Genomic DNA, 14931 nt, shown 5'->3' on the forward strand with positions numbered 1-14931 from the left:
CAAAAAATTTCATCGGAATATATCAATGTCTCTTGTTTTAAAGATTTATTTGCAATGAATTGAATGATGTAATCGGATGGATAAATAATTTAAGAGAAACAATAGTTTAAAGTAGTTTTTGCATGCTGATGTCAGCATGACGTGGACGCTCAATGTGTAGTTGCCTCCGTATTTGTTACAATTAAATCTTTACAACAAGATCTCACTCGATTATATTCTGATTATTTTTTAAAACTTATTTTGTATTGTTGCGCATAGTTTTACTTAGTTGTTTCAATAAGTATTTCTTAATGTTTCACTGTTTCATATATAAATGTTGCACACATTTTTTCCCCACTGTCTAAAAAATGTTTTAGCAAAATAATTGTTCTTGTAAATATATCATATTTCACGTGACTTTAAATTTTTCATTAGTTAGGACTAAATGTTTTGTACAATAATTGTTGATGTTGCAGTCGGTATTCTCGAAATGTTGCATATCTTTTAGACACATTTAATTAAATGATGAAACTATTTTTCTATAAGAAGTGAAACAGCGCTCGATTATTTTTTTAAAAAAATATAGCCATATGATATCTTGTTGCAATGATTTAGTTCTAATGATTACAATAATGCAATTATATTGAAGATTGGATAGATAAATTATTAGATAAGATTATGTATAACTTGGTAAATAAGTATATATATACATGCATGCAAGAGGTAGTGAGAGAGAGTTGTTAGAGAGGCGTCCAATTTTAGAGAATTTGTCGGACGCCTGATGCGTAGGCGTCCGCTATTACTACCTCCGTCCCAAAATAAATCAATCTTATACAGGATATGATACATTCTAATACAATGCTTAAATTTATTATAAAAAATTATGTTACGAGTTTGGTTTATTTGACACTGAAAAGTACTCCCTCCGTACTCGTAAAGGAAGTCGTTTTAGATAGCGACACGATCTCCAAAACACAACTTTGACTTCTTGTTTTTATAAAAATATTTAGTGAAAAGTGATATATGTATATTTTTATGAAAGTATTTTTCAAGATAAATCTATTCATATAATTTTTATATTTTTAAACTTAACAACTTGACTTAAACATTATTCTAAACGGTATTCTTTACCAGTACTTATGTAAGATCCGATGTATCAGCTCCTCCAGGTTACACTTCAGTTGACCCCAGCAGGTGTTGACCTGTAGTCTCCGGCTACCACTCTAGCTTAAGCAGTCTAGCGAGCTCATCGCGTCGCGCTCTTCTCGACGAGCTCCAATTTCAGGCAAGATGTCGATGCTGCCGCGCTTCCTCCTCCTCGTCGTGCTGCTCGCGGTGCCGATGACGGCGGCGCAGCAGCAGTACGAGGCCAACGCGCAGGGCGACTGCTACACCGACAACGGCAGCTCCGTCCTCGGCTACACCTGCGGCACCGCCGCCTCCCCGCCGCCGCCGCCATGCACGGCCTACCTCACCTTCCGCTCCGCCCCACCGAGCTACGCCTCCCCGATCACCGTCTCCTACCTCCTCAACGCCAGCGTCCCCGCCGTCGCCGCCGCCAACTCCGTCCCGGTCTCGCCTCCGGTCGCCCGCGACGGCCTCCTCCTCGTCCCCGTCCCCTGCGCCTGCACCGCCGCCGGGTACTACCAGCACGACGCCGGCTACGTCATCCAGTTCGACGACGAGACCTACTTCGTCATGGCGAACGACACGTACCAGGGGCTCACGACGTGCCAGGCGCTCATGGCGCAGAACCCGGCGCACGACAGCCTCGACCTCTACCCGGGAATCAGACTCACCGTGCCGCTGCGCTGCGCGTGCCCGTCGCCGGCGCAGGCCGCCGCCGGCGTGAGGTACCTAGTGACGTACCTCCTCGGCTGGGACGACGACTCGTCCACCGTCGCCGACCGCTTCGGCGCCGACTACCAGGCCGTTCTCTTCGCCAACAACCTCACCGACGACTCCACGGTGTATCCCTTCACCACGATGCTTGTCCCGCTCAAGCATCGGCCCAAGCCCGACGTGACGGTCTTGCCGGAGCCGGGGCCTCCTTCTCCGGCTCCGGCTCCGGCAGTGTCAGCTCCGCCGCCGCCGGCGGTGCCTTCCAGCGAATCGGGCAGTGGGAGGTGGAAGAAATCCTTTCGCGGTAGGTGTATCGGCATTGGAGTTGGTGTTGGGTTCGCCGTTCTTGCGTCTGGTGCTCTGCTTGCTCTGTTCTTGCTACGGCGTCGGTGGCGGTGGCGTGGCAACGGCGAGCTTCACGATGTGCCGTTGGCTCCGGATAAGGAGGGAGCGAAGGCGACGCCGCCGCCGTGGATGCTGCCGACGACGGTGGCGGACGTCGACGTGCGCGATGCCGTGGGATCGATGGCCGTGTACGAGTACGGCGAGCTGGAGCGGGTGACGGCCGGGTTCGCGGAGGAGCGGCGCATCGGGGACTCGTCGGTCTACCGCGCGGTGATCAACGGCGACGTCGCGGCGGCGGTGAAGCGCGTCGCCGGCGACGTGGGCGCCGAGGTGAGCGTCCTGGGACGCGTCAGCCACTCGTGCCTCGTCCGCCTGTTCGGCCTCTGCGTGCACCGCGGCGACACGTACCTGGTGTTCGAGCTCGCCGAGAACGGCGCGCTCAGCGACTGGATCCGCGGCGACAACGGCGGCCGCGCCCTCTCGTGGAGGCAGCGGATGCAGGCGGCGCTCGACGTGGCCGACGGGCTCAACTACCTCCACAACTACACCAGGCCGCCCTACGTGCACAAGAACCTCAAGAGCAGCAACGTCCTCCTCGACGCCGACTTCCGCGCCAAGGTCTCCAACTTCGGCCTGGCGCGCACCGTCGCCGGCGCCGGCGGGCAGATGACGTCGCGCGTCGTGGGTACGCAGGGGTACATGGCGCCGGAGTACCTGGAGCACGGGCTGATCGGGCCTCACCTCGACGTGTTCGCCTTCGGTGTCGTCCTGCTCGAGCTCCTGTCCGGGAAGGAGGCAGCGCCTGCGCGAGACGGCGGCGAGGGTGGCGATGGCGAAGCATTGGCGTTGCTGCTGTGGGAGGAAGCGGAGGGGCAGCTGGTGGTCGACGGCGACGATGACGACGCGCGGGGCAAGGTGGCGGCGTTCATGGACTCCCGGTTGCGTGGCGACTACCCGTCGGAGGTGGCTCTCGCGATGGCTGCGCTGGCGCTGCGGTGCGTCGCGCGGGAGCCCCGCGCGCGGCCGTCGATGGTGGAGGTGTTCCTCTCGCTCTCGGCGTTGCACGGCACAACGTTGGATTGGGCCCCCCATGCAACCCTGAGTTGAAATTAGGCATCGTGCTGAAAGAAGCATGAATTATGTACTAGTAGTACACGATAAGCGGCAGTAAAAAATATGAGGCAATTAGATAGGATAGTAGAATCATCACAAAATTGTGAAACCTAATAAATATAAATAGCTCAAATATACATTTTCGAGAAAAATAATACTAGAATGTTACAACTTGTGGGCTTGCATTATTGCGTTATAAGACCCCTACGCTATAGCCGTCGCACAGCAATTTATCTGAGATTCTACTGGCCCCTACCTTTTCAATGACCTGATGTATCCTAGTTACAACAACGATGAACCTTTTTAGTTCTTTACTATACATGTGAAGCTGCCTGACCTTTCAGGACCTCGCCATCAATCAACGCAATATCACAAAAAGAATTGTGGCAGCCAAGCCTTCGGTTGCAATGCACAAGAAATAGCGATTTGATCCGATCTCAACGCACGAGGAGTCTAAAACAGTATGTGCCAACGCACAACTGTCAACATTTGTCTCGAACAGGATCATACAACTCCTAGCTTGAGGAGCTAGCTCGATCCCTGCAAATGCACGCAACGGAGATTGTTCATGTTAGAAACCCAACAGAGGGATTGCAACGCAGAACACCCACCACCACCTCAAAATAAGCACACCTTTACAAAAGTTCAGTCATCGGAAGTTGCAGAAATCATGTGGTTGGTCTGGTCATTGTTGATAGACCACGGCCTCCAATAGGACCCATGCCATGCAGGCCCATATCGAGCTCATCATCTGCAGTTCAATTGCATCGTTAACATATAAAATAACAACAGCAAATAACGGATAAAACCACAATAAATTACACTAGACTGCAACTAGCTTCTACTAGATTAGCCCAAGTTAAAAGGTTTCATCCTAACTGTCTAACTGACGCAAAGTAGCAAACCATATAACTAAGGATACTTAGTGCAAAGTTCAAACCACATACCAGTCGTCTCTTCGCCAGATTCAGCACCAGCAATCCCAATGCAAGCAAACAAAGAAGATTCATCAACTTTTAGGTGCTCATATGCAAGATACAAGTCCTCAATCGTGGCACTTTCATACAACATCGTCAATTCCTTGATGCAGGATATTTCCTGCATTGATTTGATAGGGACGAAATACAGTAAGACAGTGATATAATACCAACAAGAAATAAGATTTTTTAGCCTGAAGTAACCAAATAAATGGGAAGAAATCCACAAAATTTAGAGAAGAAATCATACAATAACGGATACACACTACGTTCACAGCTGTTCAAGACTTCTTTTTACAAACCACGGTCAATAAAAGATGATGGGATTACACGTTTCCATACTTATTACTCCCTATGGTCATAAACATTCGACGTCTCGGACAAGATTCATCGAACTTATATAACTTTTAAAAAAAGTTTTAAAAGTTTGACTATCAATTTTGTATTCGAATAAATTTATGCTATTATGATGGTGCTTTTCAAGCCAGATCTATGCACCCCATTTTTCTTGTTTTTTTAACTAAGCGATTTGAGAAGCTATTAACAGTCAATGTTTCAAAAGTTTGACCAAATCTTGTCCTAAACGTAAGTATTTATGGCCGAAGGGAATAGTTATTTTCACCCAATAAAACATTCTGTTGTTAGTTATCCTTAACTCCATGAATTGGTGGTGAAGTATGCTTACAAGTGCACTTAGGTGAAGGCCACATATGCAAACCCTTGTTCTCCACAGTATTACTATTAGTATGTCAAGGTGAATGAAGTACCAATGCAGTTAGAGCTATAATGTAGAGTAAGCTTATTTCTGATTCTGTTTCTTTTTTCTTTTTGGTGGAGCGCACACACAAACAATTTATGCTTCACCTTTCTAGGCACAGATGAAGACTGCAGATGGGCTAGTAAACCAAGCCAATAGGCATTTGTCTTTGTCTCAGCCTCATGTTTCATCAATAACGTCCTCTTTGCCTGAAGCACATGAAAATTGCCATCAGCAATAAGAAATAAAACCAATTAGCATGTAGAAAACTGTGTTGTTTGCTGCTCAATCTTCTCGTACTGAGGCTGTACTTAGCTGTATATGAAAAAATCAAGCAAAATGTGTAGGTTCACTTGTTAAAACTATCAAGTCTAGAAAGTTGACTAACCCGGTCCAGCTCCCTTTCAACAATTTTGTTACTATGTAATCCTCTGAGAACACCTTTGCATGCATCAACAGCTTTATGAACCTGGAGTCAGAATTGACCAAATGTAAGAAAGAGAAAAGTTGAGACCAAAGAAGACAAGGCACATAGCACAGCAAGTTCAAGCTCAAAGGGAAAATACCTTGCTCGGGGTTGATGTTACTGCAATCACATACCAACCAAGGTCCAATTTGTCAAAAAGGTTTAGTTCAAAAGAAACATCGTAGGTTAATCCCATGGAATCTCGAACTGTTGTGAATAGCCTGAGAAAACAGCCATCGTGTCATGTTAATCTTTTTAGCAAAATGCAATATAGCAGTCTCTCCAAGACAATGATATCACAACACTACGTTTTTACGGTTAAGAACAATGACACATGTATAGTGAAACATCAAGGGGAGAAACACCGCATGAGTTACTAGCACTAATCACTAGATTATTCAAAGGTTACCATGACATGCATTCTGTAAACATGATAAGCTAATAATGTTCTAATAAAACAAATAGATGTGTGGAAATATTTTACCTAGAATTAATAATTTCAGCCAACAAACTCAAAGTGATGCCAAAGAACAGAGAATGGCTGCGAACGTCATTATGTTTCCTCTCCGTAAGATCTGTGTTTGCTGATTCAGAAACTTGAGCTGCAAAGTATGGCAGTATTAGCTTGTATGCTCGTGTCAGGTCTAACTTGTAGGATATATGGTGCTAAATGAGGTAATTCACAGTGCAGTGCATGTCTTTTTTTAGAATTACCATCTCCACTAGAACTCCGGATGACATTGAATAGATCATTCCCTTCAGTTGCAAACCCCCAGCGATTAGGTGCAGGGCCAGCAATGTAGGCACAAGCTCTCTCATCAGTATCCTTTATGTATACCTGGTAAAGAAGAGCCAATGATCAAACAAACAAATACAAACATGCTCGCGTGCATCTATCTTTCTCCCTTTTATAACACTAGTTTCATAATGACATGTAACTATATGTTATTAAATCATTAACATAATGAAGAAAAAAGTATCTGCTTATGAGGGCTACAGAGAACTTCATACTTGCTGAAAATGCAAGTCCGAAGGAAACGGCAGGAAGGAAATCTTCTCAATATGCTCCTGTGTTTTTGAAGATTTTGGAGCACTCACAGTCCCAAGATAGTCAAGAACACAAGATTCGACCTCTTCTTCAGTGAAATCACCAACAATACTGACCTGGAAAATTTATTGTAGATAATATTAAATAAAAACAGACAAAAACAATAGGAATATGTTGATATGTTAGACCAATCATACAGGCGCAATGAGAACACACTTGAAGGGGAAAAAAGAGAAAGAAACTCGAAAACGATGAATTACTACACTAACCTCCATGTTGTCACCAACAAACTGGTTCATAACAGCATCTTTGACTGATTGGAGAGTCAATTTCTGCAATGAATGTGGTGATGGCTCTACAAACCTTTCATCATGGTTCAACATGGCTAACATAAGCTTGTGGGCTGTAGAGCGCTCCAAACTTTTGGGAATGGAGCGATAGTAAGACAGGTATAGCTGAGTTGCTCTATCAAATGCATCTTCTAGCCACACATTATGCTGTAAAATGGAGACAAAAATTTGTAAGCATGAGATATTTGCATTAGGGAAAACGGAGTTCTCCTATAACAACACAGATGAGTATACAATGTAGTTAATTGAAAACCTACCTCAAGGACCATATGGAGGAGTTGGAAAGCAGCGCGCATGCCATTGTCTCTTAAAGCAAATCTGAACTCCATAAAAATGAACTCCTCATTGGATTCTAATGAGCAGTTTATGAGATTATTCACACAGAAAAGTTCAACCTGAAATCATATAAAGACTTTATGAAGTGCTTTAGAGTTTGAATAATTAGCAGTACAGCTTGTTCAAAGGTAAACAATCTGTGAGAAAAATACATTTGACTCCATGCAACTATTGTTGTTAGAGGATATGCATGGGAATGAATGATTTAAAATATTGAATGGACAATATAGAACTATGTTTTATTTATGAACGTGATGACACAGAGGGTAAATATTCTTGTGGCTAGTCCAAGTATTTTTCATAAATATATAGGGGCTCAAAGTTAGAAGAGTCTGATTAGCACATGTATTGAAGTGGGTGAGGTAGATGGAGGTAAAATCAACAGACAAACTGTAACAGTTTGCTAGTAGACAAATCCGTATGTTGGAGATACCTGTTCCCTTGAAAAGTTGCCAACACAGCCACCTTCACTCAAAGTACGAACACCAACAATAACAGATCCCTTAGATTCAGAATCTTCTGTTGCCCTCCCACCACCTACTATCAGTCGCATAACACCAACCCTTGCCTCATTTTGTGTGATCTGTCATCAATTTACCACACAATTTTTACAATGGAATAACAAAGTGAACTACAACAAAACTGGAACAAGACACTGTTCAATCCTGATAACAATAGCCAGAGGTTTCCAATTTATTAGTATTACCTTATAATTGATGGAAATTCCATTAGAAAGGCGGCGCTGTGCTATACCAGTTTCATCGTCAAATATTTTCACAACATTCTCCTCTTTACTCAGAGAAGCAAATGATGGTTTGCGTTGCAATTTCAAGTCCTCAAGCTCAGACCGAGTAATCAGTTCTTTTGGCACCTCGAGCTGTAGCCACAATAACAATAATCATTTAGCAACCAATCAAGACACCAGAACCAAACAAGATCCCAAACATACTGCTCTACACCAGGTAGATAGCTCACAACAAGCAAGAGATACCATAAGTAACCAACGTACCTCAGGCTCTGGGTAAATAGGTTCCTCAAGACCCGCCTTGATGGAATCAGTTATTTCTTCCGGATGTATCTCAAAATCAGTTTCACCTACTCCATCCATGTGGACCTTTTTGGGTACACAGGCCACAATAGCAGCAGGAAGCGGTGCATCAGGCTTTCCATAATCTGAAATAAATTCCAGAACTTCTGCACCAACAGTGTTGACCTACATATGGTAAAACATAATTCATTATGTATAATATGAAGTAGTAGAACTAAAAACAAGGCAAAATGAACTGATGCCATGCCATATATTTATTTTTTTCCTCTGTGACTTGTATAAAAGAAAATCGCCATACCTCCTCAAGGGTGACGGTTTCAGCAACAGCAAGCAAACTTTCATGCCCCTGCAATTGATCCATAACAGTATGGCGAAGTGCATCACTCTCCATAATGAAGTCCAAGTTGTCAACTGAGGGAACACTATCAATCATCATAGCCAGTTGCTCGCTATCTTTTATCAGTGCATCCATGTAGCGGGTCATTTCCCCCATTGTGACACCAAACTCTTTGAGTCTCCTAACCTGAAACAGCAGGTAAAGATAAGTTAGTAAAAGTAAGGGAACGCTTGAGCTTCCCTTTAAAGAATGCTTGGGTTGTGTTGGGACCAGGTTGGATGAAGATCAGGTCAGATTAGGCTTTGGCTAGCAGCGTTACACAGGACATAGGCAAGTTTTGCTTTATGCGGGTCTTGTGCTAATAAAATCTTGCTTCAATAACTTCCATTGAACTGTTTCTTTTTTCTATTTGTTCCTTCCAACAATTACATTTCCTGAAATTATCTATGACTGTCTATATATAATTCCATTGATTAAATTGAGTGTGAGCTAGAACAAGTCATGTAAAACAGATAAACTGGTCATGAGTATACTATACAAACCTCATGAACGGCAACTTTGATGGCACTCCTCCAATTCTGGGGTTCAGCTGTTACTGTAAGAGTAGTGACAGTGCAACCTTCCCTTCCAGAGTCACTATGATCCAGCTCGACGGATGTAAAAGGAGGATTTGAGCTCTGTATAAAAAATACAGCATTCATATACAGGAAAGATGTTTTTATCACTAAAAACTAGAAACAAGAAACATGGAACTATTAATTACTTAAACCTAATTCCAAGCAAAAAAAAAAGAGATGATTCCAAACAAATGTAAATACTTCACTGGAAAGACCTCAGGCCTCCTACAGACTTATGCAGCAAGTCTAATGTCCAGTAAAATGCATGTCTTATGTCTATCTGTTAAACATGTACAAACAATCTACAAAAAGAAAAAAACATGTGCTAGATATAGATATAAAAGAATGCAAATCATATGAACTTATCTGCATTCTTTAGAGAGATAAACCAAAGAAAGTCTCAGCATAAGTGAAAAAATTAGAGTGATTCAAAATTCACGTTGATTAAATATCACGAACCTTATATCTTGTATTGATTCGAAAATGCAGAGCAGATAAAAATATCCGCTTCATCAGGACACTTCGCAGGTCTTTATATGTCTGAACTTGGTTAACAGGTATCTGTCCACAAAAAGAAATCAATTAGTTAGGCATATACAAATGATGCATTTTTAAGAAAGTTCAAAGAGAAGAGTAAGCTTAAAGCTAAAGACTGTTCTCATTTGAATCATAAAATAGAATCATATCTGAGAAGAGAAAATGAATAGTTAGGCACAGGCGGAATATGTGTGCATGTGCACAGAGAGGGAGGGAAGAAAGGGCTATCAAACTTTTCGCTGATTACAACAAAATACTGGTTCCCATCTACTATATATTATAACAGAAACCACTATGGAAACATCTGGTGTTAAACTAAGCTAACACTAAGCTGTAGAGGCACAAAGCGCAACCCAAATGCATTGTTCAGTTAATCCCTCCCCCAAAGGGATTGAGGGGGATTTATTCCACATCTATTGAGGTGTGGAATTAATCCCTCTCAACCCCTTCCTCATGAGGATTAACAGAACAAGCCCTAAAGAGTAAAATTCAGCAGATAGCAAACAATCATACCTTACAGAACATGTTGATTGAGAAACTCTGGATCAATTCATGTTGAAAAATTGCTGGAGGCTTGGCATCCTGGGCAACTCCAGGAAGAGACCACTTATGTTCTACAGGTGGCCTAATTGCCTGTCTTTCCCTTTTCACAGGCTTTATTTTATCCGCAGCAGGTGATCTTTCACCAGTTAGGCTTGCAGCCAAGCCACCAGGTAGCTTTGGTGCAAAAAGGCTTGCCATAGCACCAAATGGACTTGCAGTTGACATAGGGGCTGCTTCACCTTCTGGAAGTGTATGTTCAAACACAGCCTGCATTGCATATGAGTCAGTTTACGATTAATCCAAAAAACAGATCAGCAGAAATATAAGAAAAAACAACAGTTAGGAGGTTGTAATTCTAGTTACCTCTATTTCTCGTATTGCTCTGGGAATATCATCGATCTCTCCTACCAGATATAAAGTAGCATTAGCAGGGTAATACCAACGCTCATGAAATCTGCGGATCTTATCAGGATCCCATTTATGTATCTGCTCTTCAAGTCCAATAGGGAATCTTTCGCTCAGTTTGTTTTCTGAGTGCAAATGTTGCAATAACTACACCAAATGAATTGCAATTAGTATAGAAAGATAGTACCCTTAAATATGAATTGATTTAGCATGTGTCCCAAGAGGAACAATCCCTTCTCAGAGGATGCCCTAAAAAGTGGTACAGAGTAAAATAATTACTTGCCTGACAATCAACACGATACTCGATTGTGTTCATCATCTGGAGCTCTGAAAGAATTGCTCTTCTCTCTTTCTCAACACGAGAAGAAGAAAATTTTGGATGAAAAGCTATCTGGGAGAACAAAAATTTGGCAGAAAGAGAATTTGTTAAACAGGCTACCCAAATGCATGTAAAACTTTTATCGCCAAATGAAAGATAATTGTTATTTGAAAGGCCCTTAACCAAAAAGAAATAAAATGGTAGCAAAAGCTGCGCATATAGCCTATACGTAACATCCCACCTCATTCAATGCATCCAACACAGAAGGGAGCAAGTCTTCACCATATTCCTGCCACATAAAAGACAAGCTAATATGTTAAACCCTTAAATAAACAAGAGAAGACATCAAATTTGGACCACCAGATTGAAATACCTACATATGTTAAGCGTTGAAGACATGTTATGCACATAATATGGCAGTCAACAGTTTCCCAGTTGATTTTCATATATATTCTTGTCAAAGAAAATATTCAAAGCAATAGAAAACAGAGATAGACTTAAAGAAACAACCGATGACTGCAAAAGTACATACCTTTGTTTTAGTTGGAGAATGTATATGGAACACGGTATGGTGGAAATCTGTATATGCATTAGACCTTGCACCTGTCCCCAAAAGTTTTTCACGCTTTTTACTGCCAAGAAATGCAACATGCTCAATCATATGTGCAATTCCCTGCTCATCTTCTTCCTCATCAATTGATCCAACATGAACTTCCATGTGAGCCTCAAACCTGCAAAAAAGATTAGTTAGAATCTTGCATCAGCATTGCACCTAATCACCGGTTGACAAGCATATTAGAACATTGTGTATATGCTCTACATTTAGCACAAGTTTGTAGTGTAATTTACTGGCATGAACTAGGCCCCAAGCCACCGTATAATATTTGTCAATATATCAATATACTGAAACAATTTTGATGTCCAGGAATCAACACTAAAGTATATTGAATGTTTAAAGGGTCCAAAATCCAAATAGTTATGTTGCAACGAAATTAACATAACAACTTGTCAAAAGTCAAAACTGTAGGCCCCCACACTGCTAGGAAATACAACTCACGGCATCCCAAATCATGTAAATACTTTTGTTATAGCAGCTGAAGGTTATGTTGGTACTGCTGCAAAAGAAGGGTTTATAGGTGGAAATGAAACAAGTTTCTTCACCTGTTTGCTGGAACTTTGTTTGGTAGAATAAGATATCGGAGGCCATTCTTCAATTGTCCTCGGACTAGCTTTGGATGAGAAGGAAGCGGTGTGTTAAGAAAACCTTCAAGTTCCTCCTTCCCAATTGGCTGATCTACATAATGTTTATCCAGAGCAGTTTCAGACCAAGTTGGACTTGCAACATGTGGTTCATCAGGTCCAGCAGCATGTAATACATGGCGACGCCTGATCTGAAAATCATCAAACATCGTGGTCAGAATTCATGAATTTTATTCCATTGAACCACTTTAATCAAGAAGGGGAACTATGGGATCATGTTATACTCTGTAGTGCCATATAACCTTTATTAATTTATTATTTCCTGTTTTATAACATAATTGAAGCTGGATTCTTTGAATAAATACAAGTAAATGCATCAAAACAAACATATGAAAAGACGTGTTCCTAATTCTCGAGTGTGTTCACTGTTCACATGCCGTTGAGAACCAGCCCTGAAGAATGGTGCTTTAAGCGATGATTTGCAGTACAGTACTTCTTTCTAGCTTCAACTTTGATGTTAATTCAACAATTAGCTTGCCATTTGTGCTGTAAATTAAAACATGCGGACCTATCCCATGTTTAAGATTTCTGTATAAGTCGGAGAAATACATACAGGCGCACTCAATGCTTTACTGATAGCGATATCCACATTTGTTGTACCGATCCTATTCCCAATAAACCACACGCACCATTAAAAAGCAACCGAGGAGGACACAGCATCGCAAGCAAGGGAACTGGCCACTTTTGTCCACAACACTCATCCAATGATCCCCAATTAACTGAACCGGATTTTCCTAATCTATCAATTCAGACGCATTACGGATGACACGAACCTTAGCGCCAGTCAACCCGCTGTGGAGCGACGATAGCCCATAGGTGTGCGGGAGCGCGCACGGCGCGAACCTCGCGAGCCCCGGCCTCCCCCGCCTCCGGCCCCTGGGGAAGCACGAGAGGCACCCTTCCCTCTCCTCGCCGAGGCTCCCAATCGCCGCCGAGGCCGCGCCGACAGCTTCCGTCCGCCTCCTCAACCTGCAGGGCAACACACAACAATCCACGCTGAAAATCAGAGTCTCGCGGGCGGCCAATTCCGCTGGAACCCTAGACGAGTGGGGGCGGGGGCGGGACAGAGGTAACCAAACTCCTCTTCGGGCTCACCTGGGCGACACGGCGCGGCGGTGGATGCAGCGGAGGGGGTTGGCCGGGGCGGCGAGGGCGATGGAGGACCGGCGCGCGAGGGAGGAGGGCCTGCGCACGGCGGCGGCGGCCAGGGGGAGGCCCGGGGCGAGGCGGGGCGGCGCTGCGGCCGCCGCCGCGGCGAGCGGAGGGGAGGGGAAGGAGGCCATCGCGGTGGTGGGGGTGAGATGGCCCTTGGCCCGAGGGGAAGGGAGGAAGAAGAGATAGGAGAGAGAGCAAAGCCAACGCTGCTCCCCTTTATTTTATTCTTTTTTTCTCTTTTTATTTTTTATAATGCTTTTGTGACGGTGAAAATAGCGGGGGGCCCACGCCACGGCGGCGGCGGCTTTCGTGGAGACGAGGGCGCAACGCAGACGCGAATCGCAAATATCGTGTGATCTCGCGCGTACCGGATTGTGGCCTGGGTTTGGGCTGGGGTTTTTGGTTTCGTGTTCCATTTTTTGGGTTTCAGCGGTTTGAGCCGGACCTGGAAGATATTTCCGTTCGATGTGACCAGCTTCACTTCATCACATGATTGAGGTTTTTCTTTCTTTTTTTTCCCCTTTTCGTTTTGTTTTGTTCTTCCCATTAGTAGAAGTTCTGTATCCTGCAATACAGATATAGCCAAATTTGTAGGCATGCTAAGTAGCTGGAAACATCTAGCACGTACATTTGATTTTTACTTTGTTGTAATTTTAGCAAAGCATTTGTTAAGCTTTCCAGAACATAACATGGAAGAAAGTTTGTTGCATGCATACAGGCACTTTTGATGAAATTTATTCTTGTCTTAGAAGTTACACGTTCTCTTTTTATCCTTTTACGACAATGTCTCATGTTGGCATTTATATGTTCTTTTCTAAGTAACCTCTATTCCAACCTTCTCCTATTTGTTACGTGTCTTTTCCACCAATATAACGCCTTAGGCATTTTTTTCAATGTATATGACATGAATATTTTTAAGATTTGTTCTCACCTCTAGTGTTACTGATAACAATTGGTCGAGTGGTCACAATGTCCATCTGACCACTTATAGGTTTTCATGATAAGGGAGAGAGAGGATCGTGGAAACATCGACTAGAGGATATGATTTTTTTTTGCTTAAGTTAATGCGATGGGGGTACCTTTTCTACATTTCTTTAGTGGAAATGGAGGGCTTCGCCCTTTGCTAAAAAAAAAGCGATGGGGTACCCGTTCCATAGTCATTCCATGCACTTGGCTTAAGCCCAAGATAGCTACAAGAAGACTTTCCCTTTATAACCCAGCTGCCTATTCTCATGTTCCTCTCAAAATTAAATATAGCGTCTAAATAATCTCTTGATGGCTTCCTCTTAATTAATTGCAACAAATTCTAAGTGAGACACATTTGCCATTGTGTTGATAAAAAACACGAAGCCTGGGAAATCTGCTTAACTCCTGTGCAGGTCCAAAGATTGATGAGATGCGGACGTGCCAGTCAGTTTGATCCTGCAACTGACAAGTTATGTAAACAGCAGATAAAACAGCCGATCGGCTGATAAGCCGATGGAGTAGTTCCAGCCA

At 43.2% G+C, this 14931-nt stretch overlaps 2 protein-coding genes across 3 annotated transcripts; one reads left to right on the forward strand and one right to left on the reverse strand.

Moving 5' to 3' along the window:
• The first annotated feature begins 1136 nt into the window (after nt 1-1136).
• LOC4341568 (protein LYK5) lies at nt 1137-3651 on the forward strand. Its single transcript, XM_015787826.3, has one exon. It carries the CDS (start codon nt 1270-1272, stop codon nt 3271-3273), a length of 2004 nt encoding a protein of 667 aa, XP_015643312.1. The 5' UTR covers nt 1137-1269; the 3' UTR covers nt 3274-3651.
• On the reverse strand, nt 3359-13618 carry LOC4341569 (stromal processing peptidase, chloroplastic-like). 2 transcript variants are annotated; one of them, XM_015787825.2, is made up of 25 exons: nt 13375-13618; nt 13053-13248; nt 12181-12410; nt 11552-11750; nt 11261-11308; nt 10984-11091; nt 10659-10847; nt 10266-10562; nt 9675-9776; nt 9141-9275; nt 8560-8784; nt 8223-8426; nt 7920-8090; nt 7647-7796; nt 7135-7272; nt 6797-7024; nt 6491-6643; nt 6194-6317; nt 5964-6081; nt 5580-5700; nt 5402-5482; nt 5121-5222; nt 4227-4377; nt 3913-4030; nt 3359-3819 (listed from the first exon to the last, which is right to left on the reverse strand). In XM_015787825.2, the coding sequence occupies exons 1-24, from the start codon at nt 13560-13562 to the stop codon at nt 3948-3950; spliced, it is 3741 nt and encodes a 1246-aa protein (XP_015643311.1). In that variant the 5' UTR covers nt 13563-13618; the 3' UTR covers nt 3359-3819; nt 3913-3947. The 2 variants fall into 2 exon arrangements, with proteins under 2 accessions (XP_015643311.1, XP_025881915.1); XM_026026130.2 differs by having other exon boundaries at nt 11397-11750.
• Between the last annotated feature and the right edge of the window lie 1313 nt (nt 13619-14931).

The sequence above is a fragment of the Oryza sativa genome, chromosome 6 (assembly GCF_034140825.1).
Source record: "Oryza sativa Japonica Group chromosome 6, ASM3414082v1".
NCBI classification, from domain to species: Eukaryota; Viridiplantae; Streptophyta; class Magnoliopsida; order Poales; family Poaceae; genus Oryza; species Oryza sativa.

Coding starts and splice junctions, on each gene's coding strand:
- LOC4341568 (XM_015787826.3), top strand. CDS start 1,270: ATGTCGATGCTGCCGCGCTTCCTCCTCCTCGTCGTGCTGCTCGCGGTG.
- LOC4341569 (XM_015787825.2), bottom strand. CDS start 13,562: ATGGCCTCCTTCCCCTCCCCTCCGCTCGCCGCGGCGGCGGCCGCAGCG. Junction 6,082..6,193: donor CCGGAGTTCTAGTGGAGATG/GTAATTCTAAAA, acceptor CATACTTTGCAG/CTCAAGTTTCTGAATCAGCA. Junction 5,701..5,963: donor GCTGAAATTATTAATTCTAG/GTAAAATATTTC, acceptor CTGTTTTCTCAG/GCTATTCACAACAGTTCGAG.